Here is a 27,989-nt window from a genome sequence, read left to right as displayed (position 1 = left end):
CCTTGGAATATCAAAGCCATGTGTGTTAAGATAAGTTTTGCAGCTTAACAAAATCTGTCCAATCTTAAACAAACACCTCCCGCAAGCCTACATCCCAACTAGGTGATTACTATTCTCTTTCTCCCTTCCCCTCCCAGCCAAACTTTTTCCGCCCCCCTGCCCCCATTTAAGTAATTTTTTTAATTGTGCTTTAGGTGAAAGTTTACAGCTCAAGTTAGTTTCTCATACAAAAATTTAGAACATTGTTATGTGACCCTAGTTGCTATCCCTATAATGTAACAGCACACTCCCCCTTTCCACTCCAGATTTCCTGTGTCCATTCAGCCAGCTCCTGTCCCTTTCTACCTTCTCATCTCGCCTCTGGACAGGAGCTGCCCATTTAGTCTTGTGTATCTACTTGAACTAGGAAGCACACTCGTCACGAGTATTATTTTATGTTTTATAGTACAGTCTATTCTTTGAAGAGAGTTGGCTTTGGGAATGGTTCTAGTGCTGGGTTAACAGAGGGTCCGGTCATGTCTTCTAAAGTTCCTCCAGTCTCAGACCATTAAAGTCTGGTCTTTTTACTAGAATTTGAGTTCTGCACCCCACTTTTCTCCTGCTCTGTCAGGGATTCTCTGTTGTGTTCCTCGTCAGGGTGGTCATTGGTGGTAGCTGGGCATCATTTTTTATGCTTGTGGTTATAATCCCACTTGGGAATGGGTTGTCTTTGTTATGATAATGAGGCAGGATTAGTGTAGTACCTATCTTGAGTCAATCTCTTTTGAGACAAAAGAGATTAAACAAGTAAGCTAGGAAGAAGAGATGAGGGAAGAGAGAATCCAAGCCACATGATGATTGCCCAGGGGCAGAAGCTCAGAAGAGACAAGGACCTTCCTCCAGAGTCAACAGAGAAAGAAAGCCTGCTCTAAGAGCCAGCACCATGAATTCCGACTTACAGCCTCCTAAACTGTGAGAAAATAAATTTCTGTTTGTTAAACCCACCTACGTGTGGTATTTCTGTTATGGCAGCACTAGATAACTAAGACAGTGTCCTTGACACAGTGAATGGTACCTCCATTCATCCAACTGCTCAGCGAGACACCCAGGAGCAGTTCTTTATTCATCCTTCATCCTCCACTTCCAATCTGTGATCAAGTTTCAGCTCATTCTGTCTCCTATATATATCTCGGGTCTGTGCTCAGTCTTCAGTTTCTAATGTCACTATTTTAGACTAGGCCGTCTTCATCTCCCCCTACACTATAATCGACCACCTGCTAACCAGTTTCCTTGTTACCAGAATCAACAGGGAGACCTGATATTCCATTTGATGTGACAGGTATCTTCTTAACTCTACGCCAAGTAAATTTTCTCTCATTAGAGACACAAATATATAGACATTGCTATGTTATGAACTTGAAAACAACATTTTGTACCACTCCAAACATTTTCTGTACTACACAGAATGATCTTTCTAAAATGCACATCCTTGGATAGTTTGATATTTCATAGGGATAAAGTCTGGACTCTTAAATTATCTCATAAGACCCTACGTGAGCAGAGCATTGCCCACCTCTTTGTGCTCATCTCTCACTGCTCTCTGTTCCTCCTCCCAACTCCACTCCCCATAGATCTTTTAAGTCATCACCTCTTTTTAAGCTATAAATTGCCAAACTCTCATCTTCAGGCTCTCTTACGTTCTGTCCCTTCTACCTGGAGAGAGACTCTTCACATTCGTTGCCTAACTCCTTGGGTAAACATCCATTTCTCCAGAAAACCTTTCCTGGCAACGTGTAATTCAGTTGAGTTTATCTCCTGTGAGTTCTCAGAGCCCCTGTGCAGTTCCTACTGTATTACTTATTATGCTGTCTGTAATTGCTTTCTTCATTATCTGCCTTTCCCTCAAGACCATAACCTTTATGAGACAGAGGCCATGCCTGTCCTCACTGTTGCATTTTCAGGGACAATGGCAATGCCTGGCACATAAATAAATGCCATACACTAACCTGGTATCCTTTCTGAACTTCCTTTAGTTTACAGAAATCTAAACCTTAGGCTCTAGCCAAGTAAGTAACATTACTTTGTTAGCTTGTGATAAAGGGAACACTATAATTAGAGAGGAGCCCTGGTAGTGCAGTGGTTAAGAGCTTGGCTGCTAACTAAAAGGCTGGCAGTTCAAATCCACCAGTCGCTCCTTGGAAACCTTATGCGACAGTTCTTCTCTGTCCTGTAGGGTTGCCATTAGTTGGAACCGACTTGATGACAACGAGTTTGTTTTTTTGTTTTTTATAGTTCGAGTGCAAAGGCCTGCAACCAGCTCCCTTTCAAGCACAAATGTAGACTAGAAGTGCCTGTTGATGACCATCCATATTTTCAGCCTTTCAGTTCCATCCCTTTCCGTGAGTGGGAAGAATATAAAATTCCAGCCCAAGAGCTGTGCTAAGGATGGTCCATAACAGCCTTCATGATGGACATAGGTGGTCTTGTGCTGGTTAAGAGGCAATACTATCCATTTATTAGAAGTGGTCTTCAATCCTATACTATGAAAGGATGTCACTATAAGCCTCAGTGTAAAGCTTAGGGTTTATTTATCTCCTCCAAGAATTGCAATGCACTCCGCCAAGCCACATGGCACACTAGGAATTCCTAGTAGAAGGAAACGAGCATTCTGGGGCTAGCATGTGGCCATCCATCCTGGATACTAGGGTCAGATTCTTCCTGAAGAGCCCAGCAGCCCATCCCACCAGGTCCAAAGGCAGAATCCAATTTAGACCGTATTCAGCAACCAAGAAGTTTCATTTGAAAAGGAATAATACCAGGGACAGGGCATCTTCCCACGGGATTTCTAGGGCTAGTGGTTGCTAAAGTCATTAGCAACTTTAGGTGAATTGATGCAAGAGATAAAGGAAGAAGGATCTGGCCCTTGGGAAAGGGGCAGCAAGAACCAGGTGAAGCAGATGGTCAACAGGCCAGGGTTAAGGGATGGCTCTTGTCCCAGGGGGAATTACAGGATTAGCAGAACACACAGCAGGAGAGTTAGGCCAGGGGCTTAATGAGGAGGCTGTAACTCCTTGCTCACGGGAGCTCTTAGGACTCTCCTGTCCATCAACGCTGTTGCATCAGTGTTGTGTTGCATAGAAAACACTGGGTAAAAGGAAGCAGACTGTCCCCAGACTCCATCATAGCACAAAGGGAGGTCCCAATGCATCTCAGGCCTGGCCCTCAGATGGCCATTCATGACTGCTGGCAGGTGGGTGGGGCTGGTGCAAGCAGTGACTGATGCCATGACTCACCGGCAATCTATTACTCTTGTGTGAAAGCTGCTGCCTTATTATAACACCGCTTTACCTACATTGAAGCTCTAGTGGTGCAGTGGTTAAGAACTTGGCTGCTAGCCAAAAGGTGGACAGTTTGAATCCACCAGCTGCTCCTTGGAAACCCTATGGAGCAGTTCCGCTCTGTTCTACAGGGTCGTTATGAGTCAGAATCGACTCGACAGCAGGGTTTGGGTTTGGTTTAATTATGTTAGGTGAGTTTGCTAATAGCTGAAGTGAAAGTTTAAAAAGCAACCTTTAATTTTCTATGAACCAATTAAAATTGTAGTACCTTTTTGGCCTCAAAGTATGATGAACTGAAACATCTCAATTCACAGAGAATCTTTCCAAGAAAATATCAGTTTGGCAGTTAGTTGATCACTAAACCCAAAGAGGAAAAACTTTCTCTTGTTTCTTGACTTAAAATGACAAATTAAATCTGCACAACTTTTTGCAAATAACATATGTAGGTGTTTGTCAACTAGCAGGTGGGATCATTTACTCTGTTTTGAATAAGGTAATTCCCAATATTCCAACGTATTCCTCCTCCGCACCTCTGCCACCCGTTTCCACGATCTTAGTTTGTGCTTTGTCTTTCCCCATAATTGTACCACCTTGAAAATCACTGATTCTAGAATGCAGCTCTTTAACCACATGCTCCTTTACTTTGCTTCCTCAATTGCTCCCACTGGCTGTTTTAAAATTCTTTGACTTCCTTGGAAATAAAAATCTATTGACTTCCTAGTTTCTTAACCCAGTGAATCTCTCCTTTCTTACCCAGTTTCAAGTCCAATGTTGGCATAGGTTGAAGAGTGTCCCCCCAGAAGATATCTGCAGTCCTAACCCCTAGTACCAGGGAATGTGACCTTATTTGGAAATAAGGTCTTTGCAGATATAATTAAGGGTCTCGGGATAAGATCATCCTGGATTAGAGGGTGGACCCTAATCCAAAGACAAGCGTCCTCATAAGACAAAGGAGAGGATATCTGAGACACACAGACATAGAGGGGCATGGGGGGAAGGCCATGAAAAGACGGAAGCAGAGGCTAGAATGACACAGCTACAAGCCAAGAAACGCCAAGGACTGCCATCAATCACCAGCTAAGAGAGGGGCAACGAGCTCTCTTTCAGAGCCTCCCTCAGAGCCTCCAGGAGGAGCCAACCCTGCTGACAGTTGATTTTGGACCTCTGGCCTCCAGAACTATGAGAGACTAAGTTTCTGTTGTTTTAAGTCATAGAATTTGTGTAACTTGTTCCAGAAGCCCTCTAAATCTAATACAAACTCCCTAATCTCCTTTGTCCTCCCCTTTCCTTTCTTTTTACCCATCTGTCAAATTTCTAGCCCTGGAGGGAACCTGACTACCGACTTTATCCCTAGCAGTAGTTGGACAGCCAAAAGCCAACAAAAAAAAAGTCGACAGTACCATAACCCTCAGTCTTAAACGGACTTAACTCTGCCCATGCCTATTGTCTCCCCCCACATCTCCTAATTAGGAGATCATCTCAGTTATCATCTAGGAAACTCAGCCATCAGCTGGGGTCACTCTCAACTTTCTTCTACCAAAATGTATCATTCTATATCATTTTGCCTCCTTCTGTACCCAGCCTGTTTCCCTCCTACATCAGTGGGGGAGGTGTTCACTCCTTCCCTGAGGCCTTGGTATCCACATGTGCTTTGTATCCCATCCATCTCAGTTCTCAGCATGCTTATCCCATCTCTTTTGTCTTCTAACTCTTTCTCTCTACTGGACCTTTCCCACTGGATCTTCATCATGCTTATATGTCTTCCGGAAGCCCTAGTGGCCAATGGTTAAAGTGCTCAGCTGCTAAATAAAAAGGCCAGCAGTTCGAACCACCAGCCACTCCGTGAGAAAGATGTGACAGTCTGCTTCCATAAAGATTTACAGCCTTGGAAACCCTATGCAGTAGTTCTACTCTGTCCTAGAGGGCCGCTGTGTCGAAATTGACTCAAGGGCAGTGGGTTTCGTTTTTTGGTTTATGTGTCTTTCATCTAAACAACACCAAAATCAACAATTAAAAACACACACATACGATCTCTAGGTGGGGCCAAACTTGTGGAATAGACAGACACTTCCAGTGAGCCCTCTTACAAAAAAGACATGAAAAAAAGTGAAACGAGTATATTTATGATAAGCCCTGAACATCAAAGGCAAGGTTAGAAAAAGAACTGAGGGCCAACAGGAGGAAGAGATGGTTCAGAAGCAGAGAGGAGTTACAGGCCTTGAATCACCAGGAGCCCTCAGGCACCATTCTCGGGAGCGGCTGCAGTGGGCTGGTACTAGTGCTCGGCTGAAGCTTCCTCAAAGAGAAGCAGCCACATACACACCCTACTCACACTTCCGGAACCAGTGAAGAACAGTGCTTTAAGCAAAAGCTAAGTATCGGTGTATATTTTACAGCACCCCCCACCTCCAAGCTGGCATCAGCGGCTGTTGATTTCCCTGGGCCTGAGATAGGCCCTGTTGAGCGCCTAGAGCCATCCTCCAGGCCTTAGAAAAGGAATAAATTTGCAATTGGGGGAAAAGATAATTTGCCAGCTCCACTAACCGGGGGTACTCAAGACAGAAGAGGCTCCTGTCCAAGCATAAATGGTCTGTGGACTTGGGAGTACTTTGACTACTTTTGAGTACTGTGGACTTTTCCCTCTCCATGGACCTGTGTGGGCCTATTTCAGGAGAATAGGCCCTCATTGGCAGACTACAGCTGTTTCAGCTGTGCAGTGGAGAGGTGGGTGTTTGATGTTTGACACCGCTTTGCCTATTAAACAGGGTCTTCACCTACCCACATCAGGGGCCTAAGGACTGGTGGTTCCACTCAGGTCACCCAGCCACCTGCGACAGGGGTCCGAGGATAAATGGTACCTCCCAGTTCTTACAACCAAAAACATTTGGTGCCCATGGTCTGTCTGCAGAACACACCCACCTGTACACTCTAGGGAACAGGGACACGCTTTCCGCAGATACACATGGGGGATGATTCTCAGCCCCCTGCCTTGTTCAGAGTGTGACCCCCTGCTGCAGCCAAATACCAGTACCTACACCAATCATCCCTGCCCCTCTAAGACTGTAGGACAGAGCCTGTACCACACACTTGATGATCAGCTACCTGGACACCTGATCTGAATTCATACAAGAAAAGTGAATGGACTCTAGACTGATACACCTGATAACAGCTCTAGCCAGCTTGGGACAGGGCACTGGAGCTCCAAAGGTGAAAATAATTAAGCTAGCTCACTGAAGCAACCCGTCTGGGCATATCAAAACAAAACAAAGCAAGAAGGTACGACACAGTAAGCAAATATAAAATAAACTAATAAAATAACTTATAGATGGCTCAGAGACAAGAGTCAATATCAAGTCGCATAAATAAACAGACCATGATCACCTCAACAGCTCTCAGAACAAAGAATCAAGGGATCTTCTAGATTAAAGTGCCTTCCTGGAATTACCAGAGGCAGAATACAAAAGATTAATGTACAGAACCCTTCAAGACATCAGGAAGGAAATCAGGGAGTATGCAGAGCAAGCCAAGGAACACACAGATAAAGCAGTTGAAGAAATTAAAAAGGTTATTCAAGAACATAATGAAAAATTCAATAAGCTGGAAAAATCCATAGACAAACAGCAATCAGAAATTCACGAAATTAACAATAAAATTACAGGATTAGACAACTCAATAGAAAGTCAGAGGAACAGAACTGAAAAAGTGGAAGGCAGAATTTGTGAACGTGAAGATAAAGCACGTGGCACCAATATATTTGAAGAAAAATAAGATAAAAGAATTTAAATAAATGGAGAAACCTTAAGAATCATGTGCAACTCTATCAAGAGAAATAACCTATGAGTGATTGGAGTACCACAATATGGAGAGAAAACAGAAAATACAGAGAGAATTGTTGAAAATTTGTTGGCAGAAAACTTCCCTGATATCGTGAAAGATGAGAAGATATCTATCCAAGAAGCTCATCAGACTCCACATAAGGTAGATTTGAAAAGAAAGTCACCAAGACGTATTATAATCAAACTTGCCAAAACCAAAGATAAAGAGAGAATTTTAAGAGCAACTAGGGATAAACAAAAAGTCACCTACAAAGGAGAGTCAATAAGAATAAGCTCGAACTACTCGGCAGAAACCATGCAGGCAAGAAGGCAATGGGATGACTTATTTAAAAAATTGAAGGAAAAAAAATTGCCAGTCAAGAATCTTATATTCGCCAAACTGTCTCTCAGATATGAAGGTGAAATTAGGACATTTCCAGATAAACAGAAGTTAAGGGAATTTGTAAAAACCAAACCAAAACTACAAGAAATACTAAAGGGACTTCTTTGGTTAGAAAATCAATACTCTCAGGTATCAACCCAAGACTAGAACACTGGGCAAAGCAATCAAATGTCAACTCAGACAGGGAAATCACAAAAATAAATCAAGATTAAAAAAAGCTGAAAACAGGGAAACAACGATGTTATTATGTAAAAGAAGACAACATTAAAACAATAACAAGGGACTGTTTTTTTTATATGAAACGTAGTCATAGATCTTTCATATGGAGAGGAACACAAGGTGATACAAAGAAATAAAAGTTAGGTTTAAACTTAGAAAAATAGGGGTAAATAATAAGGTAACCACAAAGGAGATAAACTATCCTACACATCAAAATAAAATACAAGGAAAAAAGAGACTTAGCAGAAACAAAATCAACAACAACGAATATGAGGAAAAGACGGTATACAGAGATAATCTACTTAGCACAAAAAATTAAGTGGAAAAAAGAAACTGTCAACAACACACAGAAAAAGACATCAAAATGATAGCACTAAATGCATACCTATCCATAATTACGCTGAATGTAAATGGACTAAATGCACCAATATAGAGACAGAGAATGGCAGAATGGATTAAAAAACACAATCAGTCTATATGCTACCTACAAGAGATACACCTTTGATTTAGAGACACAAACAAACTAAAACTCAAAGGATGGAAAAAAATACATCAAGCAAACAGCAATCAAAAAAGAGCAAGAGGGGCAACATTAATTTCTGACAAAATAGACTTTAAAGTTAAATCCATCAGAAAGGATAAGGACAATATACCAGGAGGACATAACCATATTAAATATTTATGCACCCAATGACAGGTTTGCAAGATACATAAAACAAACTCTATCAGCATTGAAAAGTGAGATAGATAGCTCCACAATAATAGTAGGAGATTTCAACATACCACTTTCGGTGAAGGACAGGACATCTAGAAAGATGCTCAATAAAGACACGGAAGATCTAAATGCCACAATCAACCAACTTGACCTCATAGACATATACAGAACACTCCACCCAACAGCAACCAACTATACTTTCTTTTCTAGTGCACACGGAACATTCTCTAGAATAGACCACATATTAGGTCATAAAGCAAGCCTTAGCAGAATCCAAAACACTGAAATATTACAAAGCATCTTCCCTGATCATAAGGCCATAAAAGTAGAAATCAATAACAGAAAAAGCAGGGAAAGAAATCAAACACTTGGAAACCGAACAATACCCTGCTCAAAAAAGACTGGGTTATAGAAGACATCAAGGATGGAATAAAGAAATTCATAGAATCCAGTGAGAATGAAAACACTTCCTATCAGAACCTCTGGGACACAGTGAAAGCAGTACTCAGAGGTCAATTTATATCAATAAATGCAAACATTCAAAAAGAAGAAAGGGCCAAAATCAAAGAGTTATCCCTACAACTTGAACAAATAGAAAGAGAGCAACAAAAGAAACGCTCAGGCACCAGAAGAAAACAAATAATAAAAATCGTTTTTTTGTTCTTGTTAGGTGCCGTTGATCAATTCCCACTCATAGTGACCCTATGTACAACAGAACAAAACACTGCCCAGTCCTGAGCCATCCCTACAACTGCTGTTATGCTTGAGCTCATTGTTGCAGCCACTGTGTCAATCCACCTCATTGAGAGTTTTCCTCTTCTCCACTGACGCTGTACTCTGCCAAGCATGATGTCCTTCTCCAGGGACTGATACCTCCTGACAACATGTCCAAAGTTTATAAGACGCAGGCTCGCCATCCTTGCTTCTAAGGAGCATTCTGGTTGTACTTCTTCTAAGACAGATTCGTTTGTTCTTTTGGCAGTTCATGGTATATTCAACATTCTTCACCAACACCACAATTCAAAGGTGTCAATTCTTCTTCAGTCTTCCTTATTCATTGTCCAGCTTTCACATGCATGTGATGCAATTGAAAATACCATGGCTTGGGTCAGGCGCACCTTAATCTTAAGGTGACATCTTTGCTCTTCGACACTTTAAACAGGTTGTTTGCAGCAGATTTACAACAGAAAAACAATTGAAAGAATTAACAAGACCAAATGCTGGTTCTTTGAAAAAATTTTAAAAATTGATAAACCATTGGCCAAACTGATAAAAGAAAAACAGGAGAGGAAGCAATTAACCTGAATAAGAAATGAGACTGGCGATATTATAACAGACTCAACTGAAATTAAAAGAATCATATCAGATTATGACAAAAAATTGTACTCTAACAAATTTGAAAACCTAGAAGAAATGGATGAATTCCTAGAAACATACTACCTACCTAAACTAACACAAACATAGGTAGAACAACTAAATAGACCCAATCAAAAAACTCCCAACAAAATAAAGCCCTGGCCCGGACAGCATCACTGCAGAGTTCCACCAAACATTCAGGGAAGAGTTAACACCACTACTACTAAAGGTATTTCAGAGCACAGAAAAGGATAGAAATCTCCCAAATCCATTCTATGAAGCCAGCATATCCCTGATACCAAAATCAGGCAAAGACACCACAAAAAAAGGAAATTACAGACCTATAAAAAAAAAAAAAAAATTTTTTTTTTTAATACCTCATGAACACAGATGCAAAAATGCTCAACAAAATTCTAGCCAATAGAATTCAACAACATATTAAAAAAAGAATTCACCATGACCAGGTGGGATTCATACCAGGTATGCAGGGATGGTTCAACATTAGAAAACCAATTAATGTGATCCATTATGTAAATAAAACAAAAGACAAGAATCACATGATTTTATCAATTGATGCAGAAAAGGCATTTGACAAAGTTCAATACCCATTCATGGTAAAAACTCTCAGCAAAATAAGAATAGAAGGAAAATTCCTCAACACAATAAAGGGCATGTATAAAAAAAAAAAAATTTTTTTTTTTTTAATACAAAGCCAATAGCCAACATCATCTTAAATGGAGAGACAAGGATGCCTTTTCTCGCCACTCTTATTCAACATTGTGCTGGAGGTCCTAGCCAGAGCAATTAGGCTAGATAAAGAAATAGAGTGCATCCATACTGGCAAGGAAGAAGTAAAAGTATCTCTACTTACAGATGACATGATCTTATACACAGAAAACTCTAAGGAATCCTCAAGAAGACTACTGAAACTAATGGGAGAGTTCAGCAGAGTTATCAAGATACAAGAAAAACATACAAAAATCAGTTGGATTCCCCTACACCAACAAAAAGAACATCGAAGAGGAAACCACCAAATCAATACCATTTACAGCAGTCCCCAAGAAGATAAAATACTCAGGAATAAATTTTTCCAGAGATGTAAAAGGCTTATACAAAGAAAACTACAAAACACTTCTGCAAGAAACGAAAAGAGACCTACATAAGTGGAAAAATGTATCTTGCTCATGGATAGGAAGACTTAACATTGTAAAAATGTCTACTCTATCAAAAGCTATCTACAGATTTTAATGCTATTCTGATCCAAATTCCAATGACATTTTTTAATGAGATGGAGAAACAAGTCACCAACTTCATATGGAAGGGAAAGAGGCCCAGGATAAGTAAAGCATTACTGAAAAAGAAGAACAAAGTGGGAGGCCTCACTCTACCTGATTTTAGAACCTATTATACCGCCACAGTAGTCAAAACAGCCTGGTACTGGTACAACAACAGATACACAGACCAGTGGAACAGAATTGAGAATCCAGACATAAATCCATCCACGTATGAGCAGCTGATATTTAACAAAGGCCCCAAATCACTTAAATGGGCAAACGACAGTCTTCTTAACAAATGGTGCTGGCATAACTGGATATCCATCTGCAAAAAAATGAAACAAGAGCCATACCTCACTCCATGCACAAAAACGAACTCAAAATGGATCAAAGACCTAAATATAAATCTAAAACGATAAAGATCATGGAAGAAAAAATAGGGACAACATCAGGAGCCCTAATACATGGCATAAACAGTACACAAAACATTATTAACAATGCAGAAGAAAAACTAGATAACTGGGAGCTCCTAAAAAGCAAACATCTATGCTCATCCAAAGACTTCACCAAAAGAGACTGGGAAATAGTTTTTAGCTATGACATTTCTGATCAGCGCCTGATCAGTGCCTACATGATACTGCAAAAACTCAACTTCAAAAAGACAAATAACCCCATTTAAAAAATAGACAAAAGATACGAAACAGACACTTCACTAAAGAAGACATTCAAGTAGTAACAGACACATGAGGAAATGCTCATGATCATTAGCCATTAGAGAAATGCAAATCAAAACTACAATGAGATTCCATCTCATTCCAACAAGGCTGGCAGTAATTCAAAAACCACAAAATAATAAATGTTTGAGAAGTTGTGGAGAAGTTAGAACACTTAAACACTGTTTGTGGGAATGTAAAATGGTACAACCACTCTGGAAATCAATTTGGTGCTTCCTTCAAAAGCTAGAAATAGAACTACCATACGATCCAGCAATCCCACTCCTTGGAATATAACCCAGAGAACTAAGAACCTTTACACGAACAGATACATGCACACCCATGTTCATTGAAGCGCTGTTTACAATAGCAACAGGATGGAAGCAACGAAGGTGCCCATCAATGGGTGAATGGATAAATAAATTATGGTATGTTCACACAATGGAATTCTATGCATCGATAAAAAACAGTGAGGAACCTGTGAAACATTTCATAACATGGAGGAACCTGGAAGGCATTATGCTGAGTGAAATTAGTCAGTTGCAAAAGGACAAATATTGTATACGACCACTATTATAAGAACTTGAGAAACAGTTTAAACAGTGAAGAAAATATTCTTTGATGACTATGAAAAGGGAGAGGGAGGGAGAGGAGTATTCATTAATTAGATAGCAGAGAAGAACTACTTTAGGTGAAGGGAAAGACAACACACAATACAGGAGAGGCCAGCACAACTGGAATAAACCAGAGGGAAAGATGTTTCCTGAATAAACTGAATGCTTTGAAGGGTAGCATAGCAGGGGCAGAGGTCTGGGGACCATGGTTTCAGGGGACAGCTATGTCAACTGGCATAATAAAATCTATTAAGAAAACATTCTGCATCCCACTTTGGAGAGTGGCATCTGGGGTCTTAAATGCTAAGAAGCGGCCATCTAAGATGCATCAATTGGTCTCAACGGACCTGGACCAAAGGAGAATGAAGAACACCAAGGACACACAGTAATTATGATCCCAAGAGACAGAACGGGCCACATAAGCCAGAGACTACATCAGCCTGAGACCAGAAGAACTAGATGGTGCCTGACTACAAGAGATGACTGCCCTGACAGGAACACAACAGAGAACCCCTGAGGGAGCAGGAGAGCAGTGGGATGCAGACCCCAAACTGTCAAAAAAAGACCGGACTTAATGGTCTGACTGAGACTAGAAGCACCCAGAGGTCACGGCCCCCAGACCTTCTGTTAGCTCAGGACAGGAACCATTCCCAAAGCCAACTCTTCAGACAGGGATTGGACCAGACAATGGGAAAGAAAAAGACACTGACGAAGAATGAGCTTCTTGGATCAAGTAGACACTTGAGACTATGTTGGCATCTCCTATCTGGAGGGGAGATGAGAGGGCAGAGAGGGTTAGAAGGTGGCAGAATGGACAGGAAAAGAGAGAGTGGAGGGAAAGAGGGTGCTGTCTCATTAGAGGGAAAGCAATTAGGAGTATATAGCAAGGTGTATATAAATTTTTGTATGAGAGACTGACTTGATCTGTAAACTTTCACTTAAAGCACAATAAAAATTAAAACACACACTGCCTCCCCACACTCACACATTCCTCCATCATCTGTCCTTGTCCTCTCTTCCCTACTTCACAGCCAAATGGAGCCCAAAGAAGGCACTCGAACAGCTCTCGCTAAGCCCCTGATGCCCTGTAGTTGACTGATGCCACTAAAACCAGTGGACATTTTTCAGTACTCCTTTCACTTGATCTCTCCATGCCATTGGACACAGTTAACCAGACTCTCCCGGAAACATTTTCTTCTCTTGCCTCTCCACACACCACATTCTTCTGGTTCTCCTCTTACCTCTCTTAATAGTTGTTGTCAAGTCGACTCCACATGTGTCAGAGTAGAACTGTGCTCTGTAGGGTTTTCAATGGCTGATTTTTCGGGAAATAGATCACCAAGCCTTTTTCTGAGGGGCCTCTGGGTGGACTTGAACCTCCAACTGTTTCTACCACCCAAGGAGCACCCTACCTCTCTAGCCACTGCTACTCTATCTCTTTTACAGGTTCATCTTCCTCTCTCCAGGCATTAATGATGATGGTCTTCCTTTGGCTGTAAGGCAGTCCTTGGCCCTCTTCTCTTTCCATTCTGTACTTGTTCCCCAAGCTGATCTCACACATGGCCATGGCTCTACAATGTATACCAAAAATACCAAACCCGTTGCCATCGAGTCAATTCCGACTCATAGCGACCCTGCAATGTATAGCATGCATATACAAATGACCCCAAATTTACATACCCAGCCCAGATCTCTCCTTTGTGTTCCATATATCCAACTACCAACTTTGGATATCACAAAGTCAACTCAAACTCATATCTTAAATTGGACTTATGATTTCTCCTCCACTCCTCCAAACCTGCTACTCTTTCAAAGTACCCATCTCAGGTAAGACCACTACCAGATAACCTAAACCAAAACTAGAGTGTCAAACTCAACACTTTTCTCTCCTTTCCATATTCAATCCATTACTAAGTCCTGTCACTTGATCCTCCTAATAGCTCTCAAATTCCTTCACTCCGCTCACCAAATATTAGCCCAAGCTACTATTATCTGCAGTGGCTTCCTAACTGGTCTGCAGCCACGTACACTCTTGTTTAACCTGTTATGCACGACGCCCCCTAGGGAAGGTCTAGCCTTCGCTTACCCTCCAGCCTCAGCCCACACCACACTCCAGCTGTCTATTCTCCGGCCACCTGGTCTTTCTTTCTTTCCAAAACTGCACCATTCCAGCTTCTTTGACCATAAGGCCCTTGCACATGCCATTTCTGCCGCCTGCAGGGCTCGTTTTAAAATTCTTACCCTTTCCTCAGATCCCAGCTCAACCTCTCTTACCAGGGAAGTGCTCCTAACCCCTCAGGCTAAGTCAAGTCCCCCATGCACACTCCCAAGTACCGTTCCTTCACTACCCTTATCACAGACGTGGTTGTACCTCAATTTCCGTGATTTGTCGATGCATGCCATGGGTTCACAGGTGTGGTCTGCTTCTGCTCACAGTTACCTTCCAGAGCAAGGTACAGCTCTAACATGTAATAAAAACTCAGTATAAGTTACTAGGTGTGCTGGAAATCTTAGAAGCACCAAGGGAATTTTGAGACATTGTCGATTTCCAGGGCCAACCCCTGCAGCTTATGATTTTCCGTCAAGAGGACATAAAAGCATAACTCGGTGGCATCTTCCCAGTTTATTCCTGCCAGTTTTGCTTTTCTATAAATACGGTCCTCATTTTCAAGGAATCTGGATAAGATTGCTGCATTGGGCTATTCTTGGGAGGCAGTGTCTGTTCTATTTTGGAGGGGACGTTCTCATCAATCTTCGCACCTGTGGCAGGTGTGAAGAAATAGTGCTGGTGCCCACTGCCGATCCAACAAAAGAAGCTGGGTGTGTCAGGCTAATTGCCTCACAGGCCCTGGGCAGCGCCTTATTAGATGGGCTGAAATGCATGTAGGGATTGTCTACCTGAGGACCCATTATTTCATTTTCTATTCCCTTACTGCCGTGTGATGTAGGGATGCTTTGAAGAGGAACTCTTTGTCCTCTGGTCTCTCAATGCCAGCCAGAGCTCAGCCCCCAGGCCTTAATGCTGAGGGCCTTTGAGGGACAAGGCCTTCAGCTGTGCATATAAAGGATGTGTGAGCAGCGGCAGATGTGGTGATCTCTCTTTGAAGAATTCATGTCATTGAATTGTCCACACACAAATGGAGGAAAATGTTGGGATTGTAATTTTCCAAACTATTTTTCTTATTGCTATACCACTCACAAAGCCATGTTTCTGGGTGTTATGGCCAAAACTGTGCCCCTCCCCCGCCCACCAAAAAATGTGTTAAAGTCTTAACCCCTGTCTGTACTTCTAAATATGGCCCTGCTTTGGAAACAGGGTTTTCTTTTGTTGTTAATGAGGTCGGTTAACAGTAGGATGGGTCCTAAACTAATCACTTTTGAGAGCTATCTTCTGAGAAGAGCAGAATAGACAAAGACACACACACACAGAGGGAACACAAAGGCCAAGGAAAGCCAAGGAACTCCTAGGGTTACTGACAAGGGAGGACCCTGTCCTAGAGCTCATGTTCTGATTCGGAATTTTCGCCTCCAAAACTGTGAGAAGATAAATTCCTGCTTCTTAAAGCCACTCACTTGTGGTATATTTTGTTACAGCAGCACTAGGCAACTAAGACACTGGGTATACTTTTGAAGGTGTTGTGTACACAGATACACATGTCCTGTAATGCCTTACAATGAAACAACAGCACAGTTTCCAGTATAATTATGGAAAACTATTAGTGTAACTCAGTGTGGAAATAATAATAGGCCAAGCATGCATTGTGTTAATGTCCTTTTATTTGTTCAAAATGTACACAATTTTAAATGCAAATACACAACATAAATTTAATATATGGACTTATTCTTTGCATTTACAATTATGTACATTATTATTCATAGGAAAGGTTATTATATATGCACACATGCACGCCACGCAGATGCAAAGAAGCTAAAATTGGCCAACCCATTAACATTTCCACAACCTACCCATACACTGATTTAATATTTAATTGTTATCCACATTTTGGGATAGTTCGTACATCCAAGCAGTATCTGAACACAGGCACAATTTATTATGGTGAACATCCTTATGTTGTCAGTATTTTCTTTAGGCAAAGAACTACAGAGAGTCTCTCCTTTCCAAAAGTAAGGAAGGGTATTTCCGAATTCAGTTAAGAGCAAAGGATACTACAGTGTAAAAGACTGACTTTTTTTTTAAAAAAAACTAGAATTGCTTCAGTTATATCACTTACCCGTCCATCTAATATGATAAAATGACACAGCACTTCCCCCTGCCTTCTCTAATCCAGGAGCCAAATTTTTTTTTTTTAGCCACCACATACAAATATCACATTCTGTTGCCAAATTAATCAGCTTGAGTTTGACCATGAACATTTAAGAATATTCTTACATTCAAGAGCATTTAATGATAGGAATGATTAAAGTAACAATTTTGCTTATCGTGTGTTTTAATACTTTCTCCCATAAGTTTTAAATGAAAAAAATCTTCAGGTATATTTTGTGAATATGATTTTAATGATTCATGAATAATTTGAGGCCACTGTACTTGAATCTATCAAAAGCCAAATTAAGTCTTAAAAAAAGGTCAGCAGACTAGGTCAGGTGCCTTTTTTATGTGAGAATCATTGGGGTTTTGCCTTTTGGCTTTGCCAAATGTACTTAAACTAAGCCCCTGATTTGCCAGGAGAAAATGCATCTACCACTCCATTACTGATGAATTCATGCTGACAAATGACAATCATTTAAAAGTGTGTTTTTACAAAATAATAAATGTTGGAGAGGCTGCGGAGAGATTGGAACTCTTACACTGCTGGTGGGAATGTAAAATGGTACAACCACTTTGGAAATCTATCTGGTGTTATCTTAAAAAGTTAGAAATAGAACTACCATACAACCCAGAAATCCCACTCCTCGGAATATACCCTAGAGAAATAAGAGCCTTCACACGAACAGATACATGCACACCCATGTTTATTGCAGCTCTGTTTACAGTAGCAAAAAGCTGGAAGCAACCAAGATGTCCATCAATGGATGAATGGTTAAATAAATTGTGGTATATTCACACAATGGAGGAACCTGGAAGGCATTATGCTGAGTGAAATTAGTCAGAGGCAAAAGGACAAATATTGTATAAGACCACTATTACAAGATCTTGAGAAATAGTATAAACTGAGAAGAACACATACTTTTGCGGTTATGAGGAGGGGAGGGAGAGAGGGTGGGAGAGGGTTATTTACTGATTAGTTAGTAGATAAGAACTACTTTAGGTGAAGGGAAGGACAATATTCAATACATGGAAGGTCAGTTCAACTGGACTGGACCAAAAGCAAAGAAGTTTCTGGGATAAACTGAATGCTTCAAAGGTCAGCAGAGCAAGGGCGGGGGTTTGGGGACTATGGTTTAAGGGGACTTCTAAGCCAATTGGCAAAATAATTCTATTATGAAAACATTCTGCATCCCACTTTGAAATGTGGCATCTGGGGTCTTAAATGTTAACAAGTGGCCAACTAAGATGCATCAATTTGTCTCAACCCACCTGGATCAAAGGAGAATGAAGAACACCAAGGTCACACGATAACTATGAGCCCAAGAGACAGAAGGAGCCACATGAACCAGAGACTTACATCATCCTGAGACCAGAAGAACTAGTTGGTGTCCGGCCACAACCGATGACTGCCCTGACAGGGAGCACAACAGAGAGCCCCGGAGGGAGCAGGAGATCAGTGGGATGCAGACCCCAAATTCCCACAAAAAGACCATACTTAATGGTCTGACTGAGACTAGAGGAATCCCAGCGGTCATGGTCCCCAAACCTTCTGTTGGCCCAGGACAGGAACCATTTCCGAAGACAACTCATCAGACGTGGAAGGGACTAGACAGTGGGTAGGAGAGAGATGCTGATGAAGAGTGAGCTACTTGTATCAGGTGGACACTTGAGACTGTGTTGGCATCTCCTGTCTGGAAGGGGGATGGGAGGGTAGAGAGAGTTGGAAGCTGGCAAAATTGTCACGAAAGGACAGACTGGAAGGGCTGACTCATTAGGGGGAGAGCAAGTGGGAGTACGGAGTAAGGTGTATATAAACTTATATGTGACAGACTGATTTGATTTGTAAACGTTCACTTGAAGCTCAATAAAAATTAAAAAAAAAATTTTTTAAGTGTGTTTTTATTATTACAAACCATTTTTCACAGTGAAGGCAGGAAAACCATTGTAACTGTTCTTGTGGAGTCTTTATTATTAGAATTTTCAGTGCTTACAAACCACTTCAGTTTTCTTTCTTGTTCGCATGTCATGCATCTTGCTTTGCCTAATCAATATACTTCATTTCAATTTCTCATTTGATCCCTGAGGCAGTGATCTAAGTGTCTTTTCTGGTTAACTCAGTGGGACAGAGATGGTCATCCACTTGGAGTTTACTCATATGTGCGTGGATGGCAACTAACAACAACAATAACAACGAATCACCCACTGATGTTCAGGACTGCATGAATGACCGATCTATTACATCTTAAGGGATCTATCTATCCAGTGAGGGAGAGAATGGGGAACTCAGAGTCAGGGCGAAGGGACTCAGGGCGGTGGCAATTTAGACATTCAAGGAATTCAGAGAGTCACTATAAACTCAAGAATCGACCAGTTATGGTAACAGGGCGTTGGAACTCCCATTTAAGAAACTAAGGCGGGAAATACGAACTGGGAGTGGTTACCACGAGAACTTTTCAAGATTTCAAGACTTGTTGTAACCTTCCTGTGTTTGTTATTCTCTTTCATTCCCCAAAGAGATTGGCATTAAAATCCTTGGATCTGTGGACTGATATTCAAGGAGCAGATCATCTCCTATTTCAACTGGTGAGGTGGTGAGGAGATGTGGAAAAATGACCAAAATACTGAAGAAGTGATATTTCTGAGGAGAAAGCAGGTCGAATCTTTGAGGGTCTGGGGGAAGAAGGAAATGAAAGCACTGGAATAGGCCTGGGGGATGGCTCTAGGCACATTCAGCAAAAAATAAAGCAAACCAAAAGAAAGAAACTACAAAGTTCTTCCACCATCTTCTGTCACACTCAACAGGGTGAAATCACAGCTCTTTGTGTTTCTTTCCCTCTGCCTACCGTTACTTATTCAGAAAACATCTACATGGTGTGCCAGCTTATCTTCTAAACTCTTCACAAATATTAACTCACGTAACTTACTATTCTTACTCCAGTTTTACAGATGAGGAAACTGAGGTAAAGAGATCAATAAATTGAGCAAAGTTCTACAACTACCAAGTACCAAAGCTGGGATTTGAATCCAGGCAGTCTGACTCCAGAGCCTGCTATGCTGACTCCCCTCTCATTCCTTTGCTGTTCTCCAGGCTACAAACTGTGTAGTTATTGTAACTACAACGACACCTCATTTCCCACTCGCCTGTTTTTCCCTTCCAAGTCCAAGAATCATTTATTCCAGATTTTTCTTCCATGAAATAACCTGTTCTGATGTTGTCAGCCACCATATATAACTTATTTTCTGCTTGTGTCTTGACTTTTACAGGAACAGTGAAAATAAGTATGAATGATAAGAAATGGACTGTCAATGCCAGAATGAAAGCACTCAGTTACAGAAAAGGTAGCATTCTAAGTTCACATAATTTATATATCAAATAAGCATGGTAGTTTTTAAGAAAGAAAACAACAGCAGCAACAACAAAAACCCTGAGACATGAGAAAACACAGGATATAAAAGCAATTCTCAATCATATTAAAGAACTGCTAAGGACTGGAGCATTTCTAAGGCTTGATTTTTTTCCCCCTTTGGTTCAGACAGCCTATAGTAATTAAATTCTAGTAATAAAGATACAGTGCTGAAGTCAACAAACCACCACTGAGAAGTGAAGGAACAAAATCGTACCTGCAGATGTGTGTTTGAACTTCTCGCTTTTCTTCTTCCTCCATTTCCAAGGCTTGAAAATCCTTCCCAGGTTGGCGAACTTACTTCTCCTCCGGATGGGCGGGGTGTGGGTACCTGGGACTAGGGAGTCAGAGCGCATTGCCGCCAGCCTCTCCACTTCCTCAGCTTGTTTTTCCAGAGAAGGAGATGGAAATAGAAAGAAAAAAGTGTTAATAAGGGTGCCTCACAGATGGCCGACGTTTTCCATGGTTACAGATGACACAGACCACATGACTAGTCCTGTTTCTCTTTTTTGCCTTTTGGAATGGAAGCCATACCAATGTGTTCTGAAGGCTGGGGTCAGTCAGCCAAACCCTGGAGATTAAGGACACCAAACCAAATCTTCCCAACCTTAACTGCGGCTTGAGGAGGAGTGCTCACTCCACTACAGGGCTAAGAGAGGGCACCGGAAGAGTCAAATCAGAGTCACTGTAACTACTGGTCCAGTAATTTCTCAAATAGACCTTGGCAGATATGATCACTACATCACTGTGTGACGAGAAAAAAGGAGGGAGAAAACATTCATCAACTGTCTATTTCAATGCCAATTTCTCCACCACCCACCACTCTTTCCTTTCTACTGCCCTGCTCTACCCAAACCCTCGAAGGACTGATATCTGTTTAGAGGTCGGTCTTCCCAAGGGTTACTGAGTTCAGAATCCCTCAGAGTTCCATGAGATTTTACAATTGCCTTAGTTTCTTCTGCCTCTTTTATTTCCCCTGGTGTTTTGCTTTAAAAAAATGATTCTTAGACCTCTTGCATTTGCTATTCCTGTTGTGAAAACAAAGAGTAAACCAGTTCTGGGTGAGGGGCTGCATGCTCTCTAAAAAACATGGCTTCCCAAAGGCCTTTTCTTTTCCTTTCAGAAATACGAAGCTTCTTGAGAACCATTTCAAATAAATGATTTAACTAGGGGTGGGGAGACCCAGTTCTTAGAAATTGAGAGCTGGAGAAACATCTGGACTAAACCCAATAACTTCACATGTGAGGAAATTAAGACTTTCAAACAGATAACGCCTGGTGGACACTTCCTTAAAGACCACAATCACCCCCAGCCTCTTCTTGCCTCTTAGAATACAGCAAACTCTCTTCTCAGTTTTATGAGTATTTATATCTCCCAGAGAGGGGAATGGACCGCAATGGGAATTTGTAAGATGGAATACTCAGAGGAAATAATTAACCTCATTGGCAAAATCAACGTAAGAATCATGTATAAAGCTGTGGCAGATCCAAACCTCTCTGGCCTCCAACACTGTCCTTCAGAAAAAGGACATATGTGCTTCTTAGAAGCTCTATCTTGCAGCCTGGTAATCTGCCCACTGTTGTCTCAAAATCGTTTTTAATTCAACAAATATATATGGAACCTCAAACATGTATACAGGCAGTGTGCTGTGGCAGCCATCTTGGTGAGATGACAATGAGTTGATAAAGGCTCCTGACAGTAGGACTGAAAGGAAGGCGATTACTATGGATTGAACTGTATCCTTCGAAAAGCTACGCTGATGGACTCCAGACTTTTTGGAGCCATGGAGGCTGGATAAACCCCTGAAACTATTGCCCGGAGGTAGTCTTTAAACCTTAAACCAAAAATATCCCCCGAAGTCTTCTTAAAACCAAACAATAGTCTAACTTAACTAGTAAAAAATGTCTGCCTTGAGCGTTATGCTCTTCTAAGAGCTATCTATATAGGATCAAACTTCACAACAGCAACTTGAAAGATTTGATGGGAACCCTAGGGAGCAAAGCGTTTATGTTAATGAGGGAGGAACAACTCAGAAAAGGAAGGTGAGAATGGATGTACAACTTAAAGAATGTAATCAATGCCACTGAACTGCACATGTAGAAACGGTTGAATTGGTGTATATTATGTTGAAGTCCTAACCCCTGTACCTCTAAATATGACCCTGTTTGGAAATGGGGTTTTTCTCGTGTCATATTAATAAGGTCATACTACGGTGGAAAAAAGGTAAGTCTTAAATCTAATCCCTTCTGAGTGTTGTCTTAGAGCGGAATAGACAGAGACACACATGGGGGGCGGGGGGGGCACAGGCGCCATGTGAGGGCCCATCTACAAGCAAAGGAACGCCAAGGATCACTGGTAGATACCAGAAACTAGGAGAGAGGCCCACAGATGGAATCAGCACAGCCTAGACCCTGATTTGGACTTTTAGCCTCCTGAACCGTGAGAATATCAATTTCGGTTTTTTATAGCCACCTATTTTGTGGTACTTTGTTACAATTGTCCCAGGAAACTAAGACAGCGATAAATCTGAGAGGTGGGAAGTCAGGCCAAGAGGATTAGTGATTGATTGGGTGGCCTGAGGGAGAGGATGCAGATCGGATCATTCCTAATTCCCAGGTTACTGTCAGTAGAGTGATACCATTCATTCACTGAAATGGGGAGTGCTGGGGGAGCCACAGGTCTTAGAGTGAAGGCAGCAATGATGTGAACATGCTGCAGTGGAGACGACACTCAAACACTTGACTATGTGGTTCAATGAACTGGCTGCTCCCCTTTCCAATCACTTTATTATTAAGTGACCAATAAATTCTGTGCCAGACACTGGGATTAGTTCTGGGGGAGATGCGCAGAAGAAATGGACATGGTTCTGAGCATACAGTCTAGGAGGACACAGAAGAATAAATATGCAAACACCTGCTGCAATGTGGGCAACTACTTAGAAACTACATAAAATTCAGCAGTGGCAAAAAGGAGAGGAACTAATCCTGCTTCACAGAGTTGGAGAAGACCCTGGGGAAGTAATTTTTAGCTAGGTTTTGAAAGGGAACTAACTATTCTCCCCATGTAGGGAAGACAGAGATGACACACAACAATTTCTCAAACACACACTGAAGCCAAAATGCGATACTCCTGGAGCAATGGTCTTATCCTGGGGTCTGTGGATCCCAATGGGCTTCATGGGGGCTATGAAACCACTAAAATTATACGTAAATCTTCATGTGTATTTGAGTATCTGCATTTGGTTGTAAGAATTCCTATCTTTCTTTTGATTTAGTTTACGACACAAAAGGTAAAATTAAAAAGAATCCAGTTTGAGGTTTCTTTGAGTACATAAAAAAAAAAACCCAAAATCATTGCCTTTGAGTCAATTCTGACTTACAGCAACCCTATGGGCAGGGTAGAACTGCCTCATACGGTTTCCAAGGAGCGGCTGGTGGATTCAAAGTGCTAACCTTTTGGTTAGCAGCCTTACCTCTTAACCACTGTGCCACCAGGGATCTGCATACAGTATATTTAAAAAAAAAAAAAAACAAACCTGTTGCCCTCAGTCGATTTCGACTCACAGTGACCCTATAGGACAGAGAAGAAGTGCCCCACAGTGTTTCCAAGGGGCTACTGGTGGATTCAAACTGCCAACCTTTATGGTTAAAAGCCGAGCTTTTAATCACTGTGCCACTAGGGCCCCGTCTGAGAATAGCCAACCTAAAACATCTTTTGCTAAAGGGTAAAGAGAGAGACTAAGGAATTCTTTTCAAAAACGAAGGATGCAAATTATCCAGGATACGGAATTTCCTTCTTGTAGTTGGCACTCGATAAATATTTATTAAATCAATACACGAATGGCTACATTTGATTCAGCTCATTCCCACACATCTTGATGAAAATAAGTATCACAATTTGCCTTAAGGAAAATGTACCCTAAGGGCCAGAAACCTGTTTCACAATCACATCTTTAAGAAATGGGTAGAAATTATTCTGAAATTACCATATTAAAATAATTATAAGAAACTAGGAGTCCCTTTGAAAAAAGCTAGAGTGGCAAGGAGCTGACAGAGTACTCTAAAGGCATAATTATAACTCGATAATTAAATGCTTCCTTAATAAGTATATTATTAAATTCAAGATGTTTAGCCCATAAGTACAGTAGATTATGGAGCCAGCTGGATTACATTAGGTTTAATTGATTTATATTTTAATCACTCAAATTACTTTTTTCCCCTCCAATTCATTTGATGATAGGAGCTGGCTCTCAACCTGACTGCTTTGTCATCAGATAATGAAACTGTAAGGCTTAAGAGTGAGGATGGAGGCCAACAGTTTGAAGAGGAAGAAACACAAAAGAGCTGGGAGCAAAGTGGCCTCCTACCACAGAAACTTGGGAGAAGAGGATGAGGGCAAGTGGGAGAGACAGGGGCACAGGCAGGAGTGTTCAGGCAGCCTTCTCTTGAAACATAATAAAGACGCTGGTTGGCTCAAGACCGCTGTTCTCAAAAGTGGCGTCCTCTCAGGAGACAGCTGTCTGGAGAAAATGCTCATTCAGACATGAATCAGCTCAAACACCCACTGCCAGGACTGAGAACGCAGAATCCAAAGGTAGGTGGCTGGGCCGCTGAGCTGATTCAGAGAACTGCGGGAAAGCAGCCGGCCTGGCCCGAAGATATCCTGGGGTCCTCCCAGTGTTGCTGTTGGTTGCCATTGAGTGGACGCCGAATCATGGTGACCTTATATACAACAGAATGAAATGTGGCCCTGTCTTGGGTCATCCTCAGGATCACCAGCATGTTTAGGTCAGCCATTTTGGCTACTGTGCCAATCCATCTCTCTGAGGGTCTCCTGCTCCCTAGCTGGACCTTTACTTCACCACACATGATGTACTCCTCCAATGATGGACCCCTCCTGAAGACATGTCCAAAGCAAGCAAGTGAGACAATGTTCTGTTGTAATCCCTAAGGTTTTCCTTGGCTAATTTTGGGAAGTAAATGCCCAGGCCTTTCTTCCTAGTCTGTCATAGTCTGTGTAGGGTAATGCTATTCAGCTATATGCCTCCCTTCCCTAATGGAATCAGCTTTGCTCTTCCCCGAAGCATACTGGGGATGGATTCGGGATGGACTCGGGCTAAGGTACAAGACTGGGAGTGGCATGACTGGGCCAGCAGCCAAGGCTGAGGAGTGCCTTAGCAACAAGAAGGAAAACATCTGGGCCTGGACGTGAAATCCCTGGGAACACTGACTGCCCAAGGATGTGGGAGAAAAACAATGAGCCTTGGTCCCAATTGGAATGGTATATAAACTTGGGTCCCTTGCTAGGTAGTTGCAGAAAATACTCCAGCCAGCCACCACTGGAGAGCAGCTGCTTGCCCGTGTCAGCAAGTTTCCCTGAACGCATGAATCTGGAAAGGGCTATGTGTCAGTTCTTCGGATTATCTGTCAGGATGCACAGTGAGGGTCTTTCCTTGCTGGGGCTGTCCCCCGACAGTCTGGAAGCTCTACTGAAACCTTTCCACCATGGGTGACCCTATTGGTATTTGAATACTGGTGGCATAGCTTCTAGTATCACAGCAACATACAAACCAGAGCAGTATGACAAACTGACAGATTAATAGTGGCCTTCTAGTACCACCATCCAAGAAAACATTCCTCTAAGAAACTAGACAGTTGGGGCTCTGTTTTAGGACATGACTCGGTTTGCTTTATCTGTAGGAGGTAAAATGGTTAGGAGGAGATTTTTCTTTCTTTAGCAGAGCAAGAAAGAAAATACCTAATTTATGCATGATTTTAATCACCAAGAACCAAAATATCTGTGAGCACTTGTGCTCTGAATTCTACTAATGAGACAGCCTCGTAGCCCTGGTGGTGCATTAGTTAAAGCATTTGGCTCCTAACCAAAAGGTTAGTGGTTCAAACCCACTAGGCGCTCTGCAGGAGAAAGATGTGGCAGTCTGCTTCCATAGAGATTTATAGCCTTGGAAACCCTTTGGGGTGGTTCCACCCTGTTCCATATGGTCACTATGAGTTGGAATCAACTCGATGACAGTGGGTTTGGTTTTCTGGTTTTTGACAGCCTGGTATCATTCTGGGTGGGCTCTTGGAGCAGGCAATGAGAGGAGGTAGGCGAGCGACACTTGAGCTGGCACCTTTATCATTATACTTCTTATGATGGCTGGGTTCTCAAAAGGCTTATTGTCTTAGTTTCCTAGGCCTGCAGTAACGAAGTACCACAAAGTGGGTGGCTTTAACCAAAAGAAATTGTCTAACAGTTAAGTCCAAGTTCAGGCTGGACTCTGGTCTCTGGGAAGGCTCTAAGGGAGAAGACTTTCTTGTCTCTAGTAGCTTCTGGTAGCCCCAGGCAGTCCTTGGCTCGGAGTTGCATCTTCCCATGGCTACTGCTCCTCTCTGTCCAGCACTCTGTGTCTCTTTAATAAAGACACCAGACTGGATTAGAACCCACCCTACTCCAATATGACCTCATGTAAACTGATAACATCTTCATAGACCTTATTTCCAAACAAGGTCACATTCACAGGTACTGGGGGTTAGGACTTCAATATCTCCTTTTGAGGGACAAAATTCAATCTGTAATATTTATTCAAGGACAGCACCAGCTTCGGTTTCCTACTGACCTAGAAAGTATTAGCAGTAAAGCATCCCACTGAGGAACTGGGAAAGAAGGAACCCGCAATGCCTGTCCTATCTAATGTCTACCTGGAGTGAGCCATAGAGGCAGAAGAAGCAGGACATTTTGGGCCCCATGGTAAGTCTTGTCTTGTGGCAGGAGCTCCTAAAACCTTTGGAGGACCTAAGATTCTCATTGGTTGGACAAATGCTTCTTAACCCAAAGTGAACTCAAAAACAGAATGCTGGTATAGCAGGATCTGATAATATTCACTTTCCCTTCTTACTCCATTAGAGTGGTTGTGTTTTCCCCGTATTTCACCATCCTGGGAATGGGAACCAAAGATCAGGGTGGAGGGGAGGTTATTGTTAGCTGCTGTCGATTTGGCCGCCCAGTCATGACCACCCCAGGTACAATGGATCAGACTGTTGTGATCCATAGGGTTTTCACTGGCTGAGCGATCACCAGGCCTTTCTTTCTGGTTTGTCTTCTAGAAGCTCTTCTGAAATCTGTTCAGCATCATAGCAACACAACAGATGGGCGGTGGCTGTGCCTGAGGTGCACTGGCCGGGAATCAAACTGGGGTCTTCTGCATGAAAGGCAAGAATCCTACCAGGGCCCTGGCCAGGTCGCTACATGGAGCAGCCCAGGGCCTAACCAGTCATCTCTCTGCCACAAGCAGCATTATCTTTTCTTATAGCTTCATAATGATGTAACACAAGTATCAGCCATTAAGTAAGTTCTCAACAACTATGGCTTTCTCCTTTTAAAAACGCACTTCCAGGTTTACAGGGATACTTTGTTGTGAGGAGGTGAGAGTTGATGTGAATTATCAGGCCGAAAAGGGCAGGGGGTTTCACTTGTTTACTCCATAACAAGTCACATCACACTCTCTGACAGAGGCAGATCTTTTTGATGAGATTTTGTCCAACCCATGACCGATCTGTATTAACTAGGAGGTGGTTTTTGTTTTTAAACACTGAAACATCTTTATCCTAAAAATTAGGAATTCCGACCTTGTCCCACAAGCTAAGGAATGAGATGAGGATGAGGATGGGGCATTGTGGGGACTGGAAACTAAAAGGGGAAGACCATGGGGACAAACGTAGGCTCTTTTGGTCCAGAGAAAAGGCGTGATTTGGAGAAGAAATATAAACCTATAAAAACCCGTTGCCATTGAGTGAATTCAAACTCCTAGCGACCCTATAGGACAGAGTAGAACTGCCCCATAGGGTTTCCAAGGAGAGGCTGCTGGATTCAAACTGTCAACCTTTTGGTTA

The 27,989-nt window shown here is 42.0% G+C and overlaps 1 protein-coding gene across 1 annotated transcript in view; it reads right to left on the bottom strand.

Annotated features, from left to right (window-relative positions):
* PHACTR1 (phosphatase and actin regulator 1) overlaps positions 1 to 20,468 on the bottom strand; it is a 273,928-nt gene extending 253,460 nt beyond the window's left edge. The window contains exon 1 of the mRNA XM_023555811.2: positions 20,315 to 20,468. Coding sequence (XP_023411579.2) covers positions 20,315 to 20,453 — 139 coding nt within the window. The 5' untranslated portion in view covers positions 20,454 to 20,468. The remainder of the gene's footprint in view (positions 1 to 20,314) is intronic.
* Between the last annotated feature and the right edge of the window lie 7,521 nt (positions 20,469 to 27,989).

Source organism: Loxodonta africana, chromosome 1 (assembly GCF_030014295.1).
Source record: "Loxodonta africana isolate mLoxAfr1 chromosome 1, mLoxAfr1.hap2, whole genome shotgun sequence".
Classification (NCBI taxonomy): domain Eukaryota; kingdom Metazoa; phylum Chordata; class Mammalia; order Proboscidea; family Elephantidae; genus Loxodonta; species Loxodonta africana.
Note: the sequence above shows the minus strand (reverse complement) of the source record. Positions and strands in the feature narration are given on the sequence as shown.